The sequence below is a fragment of the Solenopsis invicta genome, chromosome 8, assembly GCF_016802725.1.
Source record: "Solenopsis invicta isolate M01_SB chromosome 8, UNIL_Sinv_3.0, whole genome shotgun sequence".
NCBI classification, from domain to species: domain Eukaryota; kingdom Metazoa; phylum Arthropoda; class Insecta; order Hymenoptera; family Formicidae; genus Solenopsis; species Solenopsis invicta.
The window spans coordinates 11,955,614-11,975,003 of NC_052671.1; the positions used below are offsets into that span (position 1 = coordinate 11,955,614).

The 19,390-nt window shown below is 27.2% G+C and overlaps 2 protein-coding genes and 1 long non-coding RNA gene across 5 annotated transcripts; 1 reads left to right on the forward strand and 2 right to left on the reverse strand.

Moving 5' to 3' along the window:
- The first annotated feature begins 9 nt into the window (after positions 1-9).
- On the forward strand, positions 10-17,662 carry LOC120358541. Its single transcript, XR_005575473.1, has 2 exons — positions 10-587; positions 14,662-17,662. It is a non-coding gene; the product is annotated as an uncharacterized LOC120358541 (long non-coding RNA).
- On the reverse strand, positions 1,148-5,721 carry LOC105198461 (putative odorant receptor 71a). Of its 2 annotated transcripts, XM_039453061.1 has the most exons (6): positions 5,583-5,721; positions 4,823-5,235; positions 4,124-4,459; positions 2,041-2,245; positions 1,577-1,732; positions 1,362-1,495 (listed from the first exon to the last, which is right to left on the reverse strand). In XM_039453061.1, exons 2-6 carry the CDS (start codon positions 5,227-5,229, stop codon positions 1,445-1,447), a joined length of 1,155 nt encoding a protein of 384 aa, XP_039308995.1. In that variant the 5' UTR covers positions 5,230-5,235; positions 5,583-5,721; the 3' UTR covers positions 1,362-1,444. The 2 variants fall into 2 exon arrangements, with proteins under 2 accessions (XP_025994615.2, XP_039308995.1); XM_026138830.2 differs by lacking the exon at positions 5,583-5,721 and having other exon boundaries at positions 1,148-1,495; positions 4,823-5,534.
- LOC113004692 (odorant receptor 46a) lies at positions 11,591-14,498 on the reverse strand. Of its 2 annotated transcripts, XM_039453088.1 has the most exons (6): positions 13,850-14,498; positions 13,180-13,515; positions 12,399-12,489; positions 12,288-12,329; positions 12,019-12,174; positions 11,591-11,812 (listed from the first exon to the last, which is right to left on the reverse strand). In XM_039453088.1, the coding sequence occupies exons 1-6, from the start codon at positions 14,209-14,211 to the stop codon at positions 11,759-11,761; spliced, it is 1,041 nt and encodes a 346-aa protein (XP_039309022.1). In that variant the 5' UTR covers positions 14,212-14,498; the 3' UTR covers positions 11,591-11,758. The 2 variants fall into 2 exon arrangements, with proteins under 2 accessions (XP_039309022.1, XP_039309021.1); XM_039453087.1 differs by having other exon boundaries at positions 12,288-12,489.
- Positions 17,663-19,390: the final 1,728 nt, after the last annotated feature.

Here is a 19,390-nt window from a genome sequence, read left to right on the forward strand (position 1 = left end):
TAGGGTAAATAACATTTCTACAAGTAGTAGAAGGCAAGGTAGATGTACTTATGAAGGTTCATCAATATAGAACTCCAGGTGTAAGTTGTCGCTATCAATTATTCATGCGAGTTAGTGTACGTGGGTCAAAAAATGTATTTTTTATTTCTGTCGCTACATACAGTGCTCGACATGTCATCGCGTCCTATGTTTTTACATATCGATTTCTATTCGCGATTGTCGGTAGAACATAAACATGGAGAAAAAAGTGAATTGTAGAAGTTAGTCTGTGACATAATAATTCTTAAGTCTTACAATTCGAAACGTTTAGCTCGTGCGAGTTGAGTTATGTACAGGTCTGAAGTATAAAAAAGATTTTCTATAAGATTTCCCATAAAAAGATTTTATTAGGGGGTTTCATTGTAGTCTAAATTTTATATTTTGGTATACAGTTGCAAACCGGACTGACAAGCTGCGTGGTCTGGATTTGGCCCATCGGCCAGACATTAAACATTCGTGCCGCAAATATAGTGATATTATGAATAATATACCCTATTGTAGGATATCATTATTGTATCATTTTGTTCGCAGTCTTGAAATGTCATTAGGTACCTCATTATATGTATATCGATGTACATTTATTACACTACGCATAAATAAGAATACGAAAAAAGATATTATTTTGATCTCTTTGTGTGATGGATCTATTTAAGTTACAATATAAATTACTTATTACCAAAACTAAACTTTTCCATTTAAACATTGCATTTATCACAAGTGTAGTTTACATGTTTGCATGTTTGTTTGAATCAATTATTTCTGTTAAAAATTTTGTAAAATATAAAGTGTGATAAAAATATTGAGTAATATTCCTCTAAAAAGTAAAGAAAATCGGGCCTTATCGACACAAAAGTTTATATATTTATGACGAAAGAAGTAATAAAAAATTCTTGTCGTAAAATGATTTTTATACTTATACAGGAGAGAATGATATTATGAGCCACCATTTACATTTCATTCAATAACTTTACTAATAATTAATATTTTATATTAAAACTTAAACAATTATATTTTTTAAAGTGCTGTTTAATGGACATGCCAAAAAAGATGCAAATAAATTATCACCCACATAGATATGCACACAGACACACATATTAACACAAGAATATTTTAATAATTATATTTTTATACTTTTATTATAGATAATTATTTATTTTCTGTTTTTTTTGTAATTCCATATACTTATATTTTTCATACTTATATTCTATATCCATACTTATTTGATCGTACACGCGTTTCTCCACTAACTTACTAATTATTATTTAATATACCTGGATAATTTTGTGTTATTTTGTCAGAAATTTCTTAATAGCATTAATTAATTAATTAATATCATTCTTCAAGTATTGATAATGTAAATTTACAAATTTTATTATAAATAACAATTTTTAGTTTCTTCCTATTGTTACTGCGACCGTATCAATACGTTAAAAAGCGAATATGATGTTTTAAGTACCTAAACAAATATAAAATTAATAACAAATTTATTATCTATTATTTGTTTATTACATAAAAAACACAAGTTCTTCACACAAACCTTTACAAAAGAGTCAAGATTCACTTGTATAATGCCTATGCTAGAAAATTCGATTGGTATTGTAGCACGATTCATGATCATTAAGAGACCTTTCTTTATATTATTATTAAATATTGTCCACTCTATATTATAAATACTGTCTGATAATTGAAGACTCTATAAGCCAAAATTATAATAAAATGTTATATATATATATATATATATATATATATATATAAAAAATCGGGTGGGACGGGTGGTCTGGGACACCCGGTATATATATATATATATATATACATATATATATATATATATAAAATTTCTTTAAATTACATTCAAAAAATCTAATGTATGTGAATTTGGGTGCGTATACATATTTTTTCTTTTTTATAGCAATAGATATAATGTTGATTTTGCAATCAACATTATTTTTCTCTCAGATAACTGATCGATAACGGTAAAATTAAAATTAATTACTAGAATACCTTCAGCTTGATTTCATTACCGAACCAGCAGTAATAAAAAATTGGAAACAAAGTACTAGCCACAACCATAACGTCTTGTATGTAAGAAACTGTATCTGACGAGTTAAAAGCCATATTAATTAAATTATAGCACATTACCACTGTGATCATTGCAAACTCACTAGGAACTATTTTGGAAAATGTATCATTCAGCATATATGAGTATCTAAAATTACACAGAGAACATTTTAAATTTATCTATTGATTTTTTTCTACCGAGTAAAGCTTTTCATTGGGTCGCCTCAGATTTTAACCGCATATGGTTTTTTCGAATATATTTCAAAGAAAAATAACGACCTAGAAAGATTTTCGCCTGAGAGCGGTTCGCTGTGGGCATGGAAATAAATTTTTGAGATTTTTTGATACGTGGATCTTATTTTTCCTATATTTCAGATTATAGCTCATGAATGACTAGATCGATTTTTAATTGCAAACAAGCATTTGAAAGCTGAAAATTATACAAAAATAATAAAAAAAGAAAAAATTAAAGAAAAATTAAAATTAAAATTAATTAAAAAATTAAAATTAATTTTAATTGTTTTTAAACTTTTATTATCATATTTATTTTTTATTTTTTAATCAATTATGTTTCGCTGTTTCTAATTTGGTGGTATATTAAATGGATGGTATAGCGAAACATTATAATTGATTAAAAAATAAAAAATGAAAAATAAATATGATAATAAAAGTTTAATGACAATTTCAAATTTAATTTTAATTTTTTTTTAATTTTTGTTTTAATTTTTGTATAATTTTCAGCTTTTAAATACTTGTTTGCAATTGAAAATCGATTCAGTCATTTATGAGCTATGACCCAAAATATAAGGAAAATAAAGTCCATATACAAAAAAATTTTGAAAATTTATTTCCATGCCCACAACAAACCGCTTACTTTCAGGTAGGTTATTGTTTTCCTTTGAAATAGATTCGAAAAAATGCGATACATGCGATTGAAATTTAAGACGACTCAATGAAAAGCTTTACTTGTATTTAATCGATAGATTTACATTACCAAATTTAATATCCAAACATTAAAAATATTTTATACTTTTATTGTTTAATAAATATTTGTATAGTAACTGTCTTCTATAACTCTTAAAAAAAAATTGTTTACGTTGATAATCATGTATTCTGCATTATATTTATATCGTAAATGTAAAAATAGTCTTACAAAATTTGTATAAACTTATTTTTAATATAATTTTTTTAATATATAAACAAAATAAATATCTATTCTATAAATGAATAAACAAATACAATAGAATTAAGTGCTAATCAGGTGCTTCAAGAAATAATAAAAATAAATCAAAAATGTATATTACAAAACTTAAAAATTTTTGGCGCGGTTGGCTTTCAAGAGAGAAGTTATCTTAAAAAGTTAAGGTGCTCGGACAAATTTGGTACAAAATATTCTTTTTTAAAGATGATTTTTCTCTAGTCAGTCAACTACATGAACCAATGTGTTTAAGTTCAAATACTTGCTAAACGGAACTTAATTCAGCGACTTAATATCTTTAAATAATATTAAAAAAGGAATTTTTTGGTACAAAATTTGTACAAACAAATTTTTTTAAGATAACTTTTCTCTTGTGAACCAATCGCGCGATCGGCTTTTAAGTTCTGTAATTTTATATATATTTTTGATTTATTTTTATTATTTTTTAAAGCACCTAATTAGCGTTTAATTTTACTGTATTTGTTTATTCATTTACCATTAAATATTTTTTTTTTTTTAAGAAGGGACTAGCTTAACGTGGGAGGGTCCGAGATGCGCATAAAACCAATCGGACACCGCAGGGTTCCAATCGGATACACAGTGGTCCCAATCGGACACGGCTTCAGTCGGACACAAGTTGAAACGGACACACAATGGTCCTAATCAGACACAAGTTAGAACCGTGTCTAATTGTGACCACCGTGTGTTCGATTGGAAAATCCTGCGGTGTCCGACTAGTTTTGTGTGCATCTGGGACCCTCCCTGGGACCCTCCTGTATAATAGAGGTTTAGAAAACACATAGCATTTTAGGATTAAAAGAAACTTACTGTAATATATGTATGTGATGATCTACACAATCGCGCAAATTCTTTTGTTCATTCGCGATGTTTGACAGACGGTACTCCAAAATCTCGAGCTGGCAGCAAATGTGCAGCAATAACCCACAAATTAAATTGTCACATGTTGGATGAACAAGACCGATACAAATTAGAGATAATATCTGATGAGCGTATGCAAAATAAAATAGAACAGATATTGAACAGTCGAACGGTAACCATGCTTTGTACATTAAAATTCCGTTCTTGAAATCCGTGAATAATGATAATATGATCATGTAGACAGCAGTTATAAAGACGAGGATTAGATAACATAATGTATTATTTCTATAAATTCAATTGCATATAAAATATATAATATAAATTAATTAATTTAAATATAATTTAATTACTCAGCAAACGAAAATAAATTCAATTAAATTAAAAACTACAATTTATTTTAATTTATCTGAGATCACGCTTTAGAGTCTTCAAGTATTTTTGGATTCTAAAGAATAAAAATACGTCGAAATGAGCTATTCAACATGTATTATTTTTGGATTCAAATGGATTCAAAAAATCTGAAGTACGAATTTGAAAATGTCAAAAAAAATTTATTTCCATTTATTTCAATTTATTTTTGTTTGCTGAGTAATTTAGATGTCATTTAATTAATATTTATCGGTAACACAAATGTTGAGAGTAACTTACGTTATTCTTTTATCAAACTTCTGTCGAATCATATTTTCACTCATATCCATCGGTTTAAAAGGCTTTTTAACGAGACTATCAATTAATATTGTAATACCATCATGGTTTCTTCGTAAAATAATTGCCTTGTAACACGCCAGGAGCGAAATTACAACGTTGAAAAAGGCGTCGCCAAATGTGTCAGAGTCGGCATTCACTATCAGCTCCATAGTTTGAGTCATTGCAAACGTGTATAATATTAGAATTATTAACGCTGTATAAGCGTTATACATTGAGTATCTAAACAGCGACGTCCATGATGTTGGTCGCCAGCATCCTGCGACCGCTAAAACCGTGAGGGTAAATTTCATGACGGGCATTTCGCTTTTCTTCCCAACATCACTTCTCAACATCCACTTGTCCAACATCAATCACTGTTTTGATTAATGTATGCACTTATTTACTACTAATTACGGTTATATTACAATAATGTACTGACGAAGCAACGGATGAATTAGTAATGGATCGCAATTAATCTTTTTGAAATGCGTGATGTATTTAAATGTACAATATTATATTAAGAGATATTTAAGCGTTTATCTTTACAAATAATTACTAATTAGTTGTTTTTGTACATGTTAATATTTATATACAAGTATAAAAACTTATACTTGTATATGTAATAAAAATAAAGGTAACAAATTAAAAATACTAAAACACGTTTGTATTATATACAATGATATTATTACATTTATCTAAAATATTTATTTTTTAAACTTACAAAAAGTTCGATCAACTTGTTTCAACAATTTGTAAGCTTCTTTAAAAGTTTTAAACGAATATTCGCTGCACGTTGCGTGTGACGAGTCAAATAACAAGGGAACAAGAATCTCATAATATCTATAGTTTCTGAATTCAATAACATTTTGCCTAACTTCCCCCTTTATATAGAGAATCTATGTTATTATCATAATAACAGACTTGCAATAATATTTTTTCCGTGAAATAACATTCTTGTGAATTGAGAAATGACATTCATCCGAAATATTTTATTATAAAATTGCATAATGTACCATTAGTTTCGTGGAGACGATTGCAAGATAAAAGAAGAAACCAGGCATGCAGTCAGATATATAAATAAATAATTTCTTTAAGTCATCAATAGAACAGTAGTTCTGTAAAGTATCTTCGAAATACAATTTTTCTTTTATTTTATTTCTTGTATAAAATATCTTATTTATAACCATCGGCAATATCGCATTGTTCCATAGTAGAATGGAAAAGTATGAAAAAAATCAATGCTTCAAATATTAAGCAGCGACTATAACTCACTTGTATGAAAAGTATATCATTCATAGACTTGGCTATAAGCAGTTACCATCATATTTTCTCTCAGATTATCTATAATATTTTACTATATATAAAATTGTGACACCGTGCACTTCTTGGGATAAATTTTTGAGTTTCTGGTTAAAGAAAATGTAGAAGGTATATTGATTACTTTTACAAATACTTATTCAAATTTTATATAACAATTATAATTTACAATATATCTTTATATTGCAAAAAAATATATAATATATTCCGGTATCTTTTCTATATTATAAGCTACATTTTATAATTTTTCCAATTATTCTGCATAAAGATGTCAAAGTATATTTAACGATATGCGGGCACTTTATATGAGCTATTGCAAATTTTTCTGCAATTACACAGACGAAAATTCTTCTTTGGAAGATTTTCGATTTGTTTGGCTTAAATTTATTTTCCAGGAACAATACAACTTTAAATAAAAGTATACTTTGTTGAATAAAAATTTTTTAGTTTTGTTGCATTAAAACATATTGCCAGAAAAAAAAGCATTATTGTTAAGTTCGTCATAAGCAATGTAATTGAAATTGTTTTATTTTATTCATCTTTCTACTTTTGTCAGAGTTGGAAGATCGCAAATGATGAAACGATGCACCGTACTTGATACGACATGTTTATTATGCAATACGATACAGAAAAAGTGTTTTGTAAATGAATACAATGGCGTTTGTGAGATGAAATAAAACGGCATAGATCACCTATGTGAAGAATTGAGAACGCAGTTTTTACATGCAATTCACACAATTAATTATTGTCCAATAATTACTTTTGCGCACTCACTAATAAATTATAAATAGAATATGATGTTTTAAGCAACTAAAAAAATACAAGACATTTAAGATTATTATATACATAATAATATTTATAAATAGACCAACAACAATGTTTTTGTATAAACAAATTTTTACAAAAGTAGTAGACATTCATTGATAATTAAATATAATTGTGGAGTGTAAATAAGAAGAACATTATTTTAAGTACTTATTTAAATTATATTAAAATTTTATACATTAAGATAAATGTTTTTATACTGACCACTACAAAAGAATCCAAATTCATGTTACAAATATATACAGTAGAAATTTCAATGGGTGTCATTGCACGTTTTATAATTAACAATAAACTCTTCTTGACACTATTGTCCATGTTTGGCCATTTCATTTGAAAAACGATATCCATTAATTGGAGACTCTGTAGAATAATACGTAATCACATCTATTATATTATCTTCATAATAGCTTCTATTAGCATTTTATTACATACCTTTTGACTTTGTTTCCAAACCAGCAATAAATAAATATCTGCGTTAACATACAGACTGTGTATATAATTATCCAAAGTTGATCTGCGTCCAAAGTTGACATAGTCATAAAACTTATTTGATACAAGTTGCAGCAAATTGTTATTGCACTTGCCACAAATTGAAATCCAATTATTTTTATAAATGCTACATTCACTATCTGTGCAAACCTGCAATCAAGATTTTATGATAAGGGCCCCGCAGTTCGTTACTTCTATAGTATTTTATATTTGCACGCAAATTACATATTATAAATTACTACTATTTATCCCACACGCACACACACGCACACACACACACACACACACACACACACACACGCACACACGCGCGCGCGCATGCACGCACGCACGCACGCACGCACGCACGATGTGCAAAAATCCGACCGGCAACCCCTACGTGGTGCACATTGAGTAATGCTAATGTCAGTGGTAAACGTCAGTTTTCAGAACTATTTACTGTAAAAAATGTATTTTTTTAAAGTCTTGTAATTTGGTAAAAAAAAAAATCGTAGGAAAATTTGAAAAAAAAAGTATTTTGTAAAGAAAATGTCACACTTTATGGCACTTGCATTGCATTTGTCAAGAACAAATTTTTTTATTGAGCTACAACCTGTCAAAAATACATAATTTTAAAATAGTGTATCTTTTATGGGATATAGCACTGAGAAATTAAGAAAATTTTTCAAAACCATTGATAGTATGTTAAAGTTGAAACTTCAAACTTTAAAATGCTTTTTTCATTTTTTATCTACATTGATTTGACATATACCAACTAACATAGTTGAAATTTACAATATGTAAAGGAAAAATGTACCAACATGATAAAAACCATACTTTTTTTCATAACATGTAGATACACATGTGAGGCATAACACATGTAAGAACATGTTATATCAAATATATATTTTTTTAACACACTTTATATATTGAGTACATAAAGTGAGAAATCAATTTTCTTATTATAATATTACAATATAAAAAATTATAAAAAAATATATAACATATAAAAACTAGTTAACAGACTAACACAATGATAAAACACTAGCAAAGCTATTCAAATACCCAAACAAAATTGTGTAAATCAGTAATGGTTTATAAAATTGACGACTTGCCGTATATTTGTCTTCAACAATTTCTAATAAAACTACACGTAGACTATATGTACAACATATATGTATATTGCTAGCAATTTAACATTAAGATAGCAGCATCAAAGTTACTATGCATTGTTAGCAATATAAAAAACAGCATTAAATCTCTATAAATTATTATGGTAAGATAACGGCAACGGCATAAATTTTGATAATGATTTTGAAGTTGTTGGCAAATTGTTATCCAAAATTGTCATATGAAAGATATCAACTTTCTAACAAATACGGATTAAGTAGCTACAATGATGATAGTAATACGTTATACTTGCAAATAACATGCCAGCAACATATTGCTAAATATCTAAACATGGCAATAGAAGCATATTGTAGAATTCATTGTAATAGATAATTACATTTTGATAATTATACTTAAACAATAATAGTAAAATATTTGATTTTGAAGATTTTATACTGACCTTATTTATTACAAAGAAATTTTTTTTTTAAAGAAATAATGTAATTTTTGTGATTTTTAACACAACTCCGGCAAATAATTTACACATAATAACAACGCTAAATAAATAATATAAATATAAATAAATTGACAAGCCTAAACGTTTATAGCTACATTTTTAGTGCTAAAATAACGACACATGTTTTTGTGTTAATTTGCAAACAATTTCTAATTATAATATTGTATAATATAGAATTTTTCTGCATTATAATACTAACTTACTCAAAAATTCGATTATGATGGTGTACGCAGTAACCTAGAGTAAGTTGGTTGCTGAATATTTTCTTCAAACGATATTCCAATATCTCAATTTGACAACATATATGCAATAAGAATCCACAAATGAGGTTATCTATTGCAACGCTTACAATAACACTATGACATCCGCTTAACATTTGTCGAGCGTATTGAAAATAAAATATCATATAAGAAGAAGAATTAGCTAAAATTTAAAGAATGGATCCCATTCTTTAAATTTTAGCTTTTTATATCTAAAGTCAGTGAATAGCGAAAACAAAATACCGAATAATGCTTCTGTCACCAGCAAGGTTGTATAACGTAATGTATAGGTCCTAGAAAATGATTAATATGTTATGATCAATGTTATGATTTATTTCTATAAATGAAAATACTTGAGAAAATTATATATTTATTATTGTGACGGATAATCTGTTATTTATTAATAGAATCCTTAATTAAATTTTATTTTATTATGAAAAACATTTCATTACTAAATTATTTCTAAACTTTTATTTGCTTTATTTATAATAACTTTATTAAATAAAAATAAATTTTGGATTCAAGCAGATCCTAAATGTATTTAAGATCTGCTTTTTATTTATATATGTGTAAAAATATAAATAAAGTAAAAAAAATATTTATTATATTTAAAAGAAAAAGTTAACTAAAGAATTAAAAATTGTTTTATTCAAAACACATATTTACCGTATTGTTTGTTCATATTGTCGTTGAATTTTCATTTCATCCGGATCTAATGGTTTGAAGGGCTCTTCGATAAGATAGTTAATTATTGCTGCAATTTTCTCATTATTTAAACTTATGATAAATATTTTATAACTTGAACATGTTTAATATCATATACAAATTATTTATAACATCATCAGTATTATCGGCATAAAAGATGATGTCCATAATTTGCAACATTGTAAACGTGTATATCAAAGTAATTACGTATAATCTATAGATGTTATAAACTGTGCGTTTAAATAAAGACGTCTACGATTGCGGTCGAAAACATCCAGATATTATAACAATTGTATATATCAATTTTAAAATGTTCATTATGTCAAAACTAATTAAATGTAAAAAAAAGGAAAAGGTATGTAATTCAATAATATATTGAGATTTATTAACTTAGTTGATAATTATGGAGATTCTTAGTAATCGTTGCTTTCAAAATACTGTTGGCCTGATAGAATCTCTGTTGTACGAGAAGTATAAGAAGAGAAAATATAAATTTCAGTAGCGTTCACTATAGAATGTCTATCGATTTATTTTTCTTACTGACTTACTTATGTACTGACGCTACTTCTCGTTGGTAACAATATTTTTCATTGTCGATAATTCCTACTTGCTTCTGCATGTTTAATATCTATATCTTAATAATACCTGATTTGCAATAATTATCATCAACACAATATTTCTACAAGAGAGTCGGATAAGCTATTTCTACATGCAATCTTTGTTATAGAGTGGATAAAATAATTAATTGCTGCATCAAGAAGACAAAATAACATATCAGGAAAGCATAAAAAAAAATTTCCACAGAAATTACTGAATAAAGTACAAGATGCTAAGGGCAATATATCTTGAGATACGTCTCTTATGTCGGTGCACAACATTTCATTATATTATTTTCTATTCTTACAAGAAAAGAGTTTGCAGAGTTCTAATATTGATTTCTATGCATAAAATAAAATCAAAAAGATCATATTGAAGGTATGCATTTATAGGGCTATAGTCAAATATTCAATTTTAATTATATAATACAAGATAGAAAATGCAATGTTTTTATTATTACATTAAGTTAGAGGACAAAATAACTTACTGGAAATAAAGAGAAAATTCTTCAAGGGATTATCAATAGAGTATAAAATAAATCTCGATACTTTGGTTTACGTCTCTTACATCAATAACATCTCTTACATCAAATAAACATATTTGTTATATTTCATTATATCAAAATAAGTTGAGAGATGTTAATTAAGGGAAAAAGACACTTTGATAGTTTCTAAATCTTTGATTCCTATTCTGATTGCAAATAAGTGTGCGCTAGCCCATGCAGTGTTGAATAGCTGTAACTATGAAGAGGAATTTCGATACTAGTAAGAGTTAGCTATGTTTTATGAGAATAAAAAGATAAATCATAAAATATGCGTAATCAGGACAAAAGTTACATTACGTTAAACACAGTTTAAGTTTTATTTATTTTTACATCTTTTGTTTTTATTGTTGTCATCAATTGAAGGATTGTAAATGAAGAAACAATACTTTGAACTACTGATACGATACGTTTATTATGCAAATACAGAAAAAGTCCTTTATAATTCAATATAGTGACGATGCTTGTGAGGCAAAGACAAGGCACCGTAGATCATACGAGTGAAGGACTGAAGACGCTATCGCGCTGTTCTTACATACGGATCACATCATTAATAATTATTCTTGCGTTTTCACTAATAAATTGTAAACTGAGTATGATGTTTTAAGCAACTGGAAAAATAAAAACACATAAGATTATTATTAATATAATAATATTTACAAATAGACCAATAATAATATGTTTATATGAGCAAACTTGTAAAAATAGTATTAGGTTTACTAATAATTAAATGTAACTGTCAAGTGTAATTGACAATACAGATTCATTAGTTGTCTATTTATTATAATTTTATTAAAATAAATGCTTTTATATTAACCGCTACAAAAGTCTCCAAATTCATGGTGAAGATAAATATAGTAGTAATTTCAATGGGTGTCTTTGTACGTTTCATAATTAATAATAAGCTTTTCTTAATACTATTGTTCAGAATTGGCCACTCCATTTGAAAAATGCTATCTATTAATTGGAGACTCTGCAAAATAATATGCAATTGTATTTGTATAAAATCGTCATATTTATGTTCATAATTGTACTACGTATATAATAATATTTAACTTTCCTATTAAACTGTTTTCTTAGATATACCTTCAACTTGAGTTCATTCCCGAACCAGCAATAAACAAATATCTGCATTAATATGCAATTTGTAAACATAATTATCCACAAATTATTTACGTTCAAAGTTGACTGACTCACTTGATACAAGTTGCAGCAAATTACCATTGTACTTGCTATAAACTGAAATCCGATTATTTTTGTAAATTTTAAATTTACTATCTGTGCAAACCTGCAATCGAGATTTTTGCTTTTAAAATGCAATGTTACTTACATATCAAACAAATAAAGTTTATAAGCAAGCAATAATTTGTTACTTATGATTATAACACCAAGAATTAAGGCCGCGACACAAGCTTTTGCATAGCTGCATAACTGTATAAAGAAATTGATTGGTCCATTTCTTTATGCATGTGCTAACAGACCAATCAACTTCCTTATGCATACGGTTATGCAGCTATGCAAAAGTCTGTATCGCGGCCTGTAGGCTTTCTACAATAAGCTTTACAAAAAATTGATACATATAAAAACTTATTGTCGCTTAATTAAGCATTAAAAATGTTTACTCTAAGTATATTTGTAGTAAATAAAAACGTGTAGTAAAAAACCGTGTTATAAATAATATAAAACTATTATAGATAATTATATTAAAACAATAATACTAAAATTAGAAATATTGAGAATAAAATTAGGTATATTTAAATATTTGATAATTATATTTATAAAAAATAATATTAGAACACTTAATTTCGAAAATTTTAAGACACAATAATTTTATTGCGTTTTGTAACATTTTTAACTTATTTTTATATTAAAAAACTAAAAATTAAGTATATTACTTTCATCAAAGTTTTGCTAAATAACACATATAGTAGCAATGTTGAATAATATATAATTTTACGGTGTTAAAATGATAACTAACTTAAAAATTTGATTATGATGGCGTATGCAGTAATCCAGAGTAAGTTGTTTGCTCAACATTTTCTTTAGGCGATATTTCAAAATCTCAATTTGACAACATATGTGCATTATAAATCCACACATGATATTATCTGTTGAAATGTTTACAATAACGCAATGACTTAAGCTTAACATTTGTTGAAAGTACGTAATACAATACATTGTATTAGATGAATAATCGTATGGTATCCATTCTCTAAATTTTAGCCGTTTGTATCTAAAGTCGGTGAATAGTGAAGATAAAAAGACGAACCCGGCTGATATTGTCACAAAACTTGTATAGCGTAATGTATTCTTCCTAGAAAATGATTAATAAGTCATATGTATGTTATTCCTAATGTATTTTCATATTTTGTAACAAAAAATATGTTTTTACTTAGAACTGTTAATTAAATCTTATTCCATTGTGGATCAAAAACGAATCATTATTAAATTATTTTTATTTTCAGTTTATTAAAATTATACGTAAAAATCGTATTTTAAAAATGTTAGATCTCAAAAACGCTAAATAAAAATATATTTTTGTGTGTACAATTGTGTATGTACAATTGTACATAGAAAAAAAACAAACATTTGTAAAAGAATCATTCATTGATAAATTGAAAAATATTTAATTTAAAAATTATATTTACCGTATTATTTCATCATAATGTTGTAGAATTTTCATTTCATCCGAATCTAATGGTTTAAATGGCTCTTCGGTAAGACAATTAATTAATGCTACAATGTTCTCATAACTTAAAGACACAATAAATATTTTATAGCATGAAACTAATGAGTTTATCATCACATTTAAATTGTCTGTCAAATCATTAATATTATCGACGTACAAGACAATGTCCATAATTTGCAATATTGAGACTGTGTATATCATAGTAAATGTATACAATTTGTAGATATTATAAACTGTCCGTTTAAATAAAGACGTCCATGATTGCGGTCGAAAACATCCAGATATCGTAAAAATTTTACACGGCAATTTTAGAATGTGCATCGTATCACCTAACTAATTTAATTGTATAAAAAGAAAGAAAAAAGGAAACAAAGATATGTGTAACAGAAATCAGATATATGCAATGCGTGTGATTAACTATGTAACTAAAAAGATATTTAGTCAGTTTTCATAGTTTTCAAGATCACTTTAGCCTGATAGAATTTTTATTGTAAAAGAAATAAAATGAAAAATCATAACTAAATTTTTGAAGAATGCACTGTAGAATGTCTATAGACTTACTTCTCTTACTGACTCACAAACTATTCTCAGAACTATACTTCTCGGTAACAATATTTTCCATCCTTCGTAGGATGGAAATATTTCCATATTTCCTACTTCTATATTTAATATCTATATCTCCACACTATTCAATTTACAATTGCCTTTGGTACAATGTTTCCACATAATAATCACATAAACTATTTCTTTACAACTTTTATTATATTGCAGGTGCAATGCTACATCGAAAATAACATATTAGAAAGAAAAGAAAAAAATTCCAAAGATTCATCAATAAAGTATAAGATGCGAACCTCGACAATATCTTGACATACGTCTTTCACATCAATATATGACATATTATGACGTCTATTCTTACAAGAGAAGTATTCGCAGTGCTCTAATATTGATTTCTATACGCAATATATAATTAGATGAAGGAATCATATAAAAGGTATGCATTTATAAAATTATAGTCAAACATACAATTTGATTACATAGGAGACAAGTAGGATTAGCAGGAAAAATCCAGTGAGTAAAAAAAGCCATGGTAAATTCCGGATTTTACCGTCCCGGACTTTATCTTATAAACTGGCAAATTGGAATAAACTGGCAAAAACTATAAAAATGACTATTGAATGCATCTTTTGTAAGTGTATTAACAGAAATAAGGATCCTGCAATTTAATACTTCCGTAGTGTTTATTGACTCCAAAACTCATATCTTAAAAATTTAAATTTTGTAACAAACTTAGATTTTGTAACGTTTATTTTTTTCAGTAATATATATAAAAATACTTTAAAAATATAAAAGACAGTGTCATATACATGTACATATATTTTTTACTATTGCTATTAAGCAGAAAAACATTAAGACAATTATCGACAACAATTAAATCATTACACTTCTTTTATAATTATGTGCAACTAATATAAAACTCTGTTCTTAGCCTTTCAACTGTATTACTTTTACACTTGCGTTAATAAGTTATAAATAGAGTATGATGTTTTAAGAAACTGAAATTATAAAAGACACTTAAGCTGATTTAAAACATTTAAATATTATTATTAAACACAATAATATTTATCAATAACAATGTATCTATATAACGGGTTTATAACAGTAATAAATTTATTTATCAATATAATTCTTGTTAACTAAGTATAATTATAGAATATAAACAGCAATGACTAACCATTTTAATAGTGAAACACATTAATTATTTAATTTATATTATATTAAAATGTTACAATAAATATTTTATACTGACCATTACAAAGGAATCCAAATTCATGGTCAAAATATATACTGTAGAAATTTCAATGAGTATCATTGTACGTATCATAATTATCGATAAGTTTTTTTTCACACTATTGTCCAAAATTGTCCAACCTATTTGAAAAATGCTGTTCTGCTAATTGGAGATTCTGCAAAATAATATGTAAAATATCATATCTTTTCTTCCTAATGTCTTGTTTTATTAGATAAATCTTTAATTTAACTTTGTTTTCAAACCAGCAATAAATAAATATTTCCATCAGCATGCAGCTTGTGAACATAATTAACAAAATGTGATCTGTATTCAAAGTTGACTTAGACACTTGATACAAATTTGAGCACATTATCAACATACTTGTTAAAAACTGAAATCCAATTATTTTAATAAATTTTAAATTTACTATCTGTGCAAATCTGTAATCAATATTTTGCTTTTAGAAAATATTTTTATATTAGGATAAGAATGCCATCAATAACAATCTGAAAGAAAAACCAAGCATATTAATAATAAATAATAGGCCGAGAACGAGTTCTTTGGTCTTTCGGGTTACAATTTACTTTTAATGTTGACAACTAAGATACAGCGAACGTTTCGGATATAGTTGTCCTTCTTCAGCCGCATTAATTTACATTTCTAGTGTCGAATTACTATACTTAATTATTAATTTCTACGTAAATGCATAACTATGCCGATTTTTTTGTACGTTATATAAAAAACAGTATTTTATTCGTCGATGCAACGCGAGAAAAGTTTGAATCCATGGCCCACTGTAAGATACCGTCTCTATGTTCCGATCTTGAAATAGCATATCGCATCGATAAAGTGCTCAATTGTGTGTTTGTTTCGTGCGGAGATGAATACCCGACAAGCATATTAAAATTAAAATTATATTTTTAAACAACATTAAATGTATTTACTTATTATGACACTCAATCAGTGTTATTATTATAACTAGGCGAGACCTGATTTCCACACATTTTCAGCTAGAATTTTGAGCAAGGTATATTTAAATTGTCTGAATGTGTTATATAATTATAATAACTACTTCAAAGTTAATATTTGTCTTCTTTGAATCTTTGTCTTTATGATTTATATATTTTTAATCGTATTTGTCAGAGATTGAAAAATTCAATAATCATATGTCATTTCATACAATGTTACTTTCATATTTGTAAAAATGTCGTACTAATTATGTCTTATAAAAAGCATGTTGACAGATTTTAGTTAATAATAATAATATGGTAATAAATTATATGGTAATAATAATTACATGGCAATGAAATGTCATACTAAATAAATTCATTTTAGCGCATGCAAAATATTTTTAAAATATAATTTTAATCTTTAAAATATTTTAATTTAATTTATTTTATTGTGTACTAACAAGTTTCTATAATAGTTACTCTCGGTTACATAAAAATAAAAGAAAAAAGATAAAATACGCAAATAGTGAGACGACAGCATGGCTACTGTTATGATGTTCACAAGATAGTTTATGCAAAAAGAGGATAGCTCCGATATTTATTCCGCACAGAAATAAAAAAAAAATAAAAGTGAGGATAATTGATGCGCAACCACTCTGTTAAATATGACTTAATATAAATAAGACATGCAGATAATCCAATTTTACGCTTTAATAAAACTTGCATTTACTTATATATATACTCAATTTCTTTCATAGAACTATTGACAACGCTCTTGTGTTACTAATCATATATTGCGTAAATAAAGTTCATATAAGTGTGAAAAATTTGTTTATTTGCAATACCAGGAAATACGAAAGAAATTATGATACATATAAGAACTAGTAACAGAATAAACATATTGATGTTTAAAGCATTGATATAAACTTGCACATTATTTTTCTTTTTAATCAAAAAATAATAAATAAAAAAAATATACAATTTTCATGGCAGTTTGGTTAAAATTAACACACATAATAACAATGCTCAACAATATATAATTTTTAATGACTTACTCAAAAATTTGATTATGATGTCGTACACAGTAGCCCAGAGTAACTTGATTGCTTAAAATTTTTCTTAGGCGATATTTCAAGATTTTAATTTGACATAAATAAAATGTGCAAAAAAACATGCATGACATAAATAAAATGTGCATGACATTTTATTTATTACAAATGGTTTTGAACTTTGCTAAGTATAATCAGAGAAGAACCTGAGAGCGGCCACGGCGCCGCGGCGGCCTTTTTCTTATAACGCTTCGAAACTCCCGTACACTAGTGACGCACATCTATTCTGGTCAGAATAGGAACTACGTGTCACATCTATTTTGCAACTCGCCGTTAAAAACAGTGTGGATGTTAGCACGGACAACAACCCACATCCATCTCTCGAGAAATGGATGTAGGTTGTTGTCCGTGCTAACATCCATTTTGCTGCAAATAAAATCTGACGCGTATCGTGTATGTTGCATCCAGAACAGGGGTCAAGAATGTGCACAAATGATTAATTACGTCTACTTTCGCGTAATTTTTTATTTATTATAGTCTGAATTATGTACATTAACATTGATATTAATACATATCAATACTTTTACGCCCATATTTTGCACAATCATATTTTTACTTAAAAAAGATGTTTAATAGTAACAGAGGACGGAATTGCGCATGGAATGGCAATATGGAAATGGAATCGCATAATGGAATGAATGCAATGATGGAAATGTTATCAAAAAGATGGCAATGATGGCAATAATAAAAATGGTGGCAATGTCGGCAGTGGCGGCAATGGCGTAATAATAATGGCAATGATGAAAATGGGATGACAATGATGGCAACGGTGGCAATAATGACAATGATGGAAAAGATGAAAAGTAGGCCATCCCATTGGATGGCAATGATGGAAAGAATGCAATTATGAAATGCAATTATCGATTCCTGAATGACATGAGCTTGCTGCTGTATTTAGTCTGCAGCCATATAATATTTACATTTCATCATAGAATGGACAACGTTTAGTTGCAGCTCCACTAACATTATTATCTCTTTAGCATTTAAAGTATGCAAGTTTTAAATTTTTTAATTTTAGCTTTATATGCTCTGCAGTTTTATTGTAACCTCTTTGTTCCATTTCTGAATCAAGTAGCCACAAAATTTCAACATGCTTATGTCTTTTTTCATCCATTATTGATAATATTTGTTTTTCCGTGCTTAATTCTAAAAAAACACGCGTCTCCTCTTCTTCCCAATTTTGTCTTTTTTTACACATTATATTAATTATCGCAGATTTATTCTCACAAGACAAAGACATTATTAACTATTAACTGAGAAAAACTTGAGAAAACCTAAATCGCCTATTACATAATACGGAAATGTTTATACCGTTACAAGTGTGCTGAAAATGCGTACTATTTTGATACGATACGTCTGTTTGATTTGTATTGTACCAGATTATACGTCATCGTTTACACCATCGAATTAAATTAATTTAGTACGTATATTGTACTTAGTACGCGTATCAAATAACCGGTGTAAACTAAGCCATTGCCATCAATGCGATCATTGCCACGATTGCCGTCATTATCACAATTGCCATCATTGTTATCATTGTCACAAATGCCACCATTTCTGCTACTGCTATCATTGCCATCTTTTTGATAACGTTACCAAACATTTATTCCATAATGTGCCATTCCATTTCCATATTTCATTGCCATCAT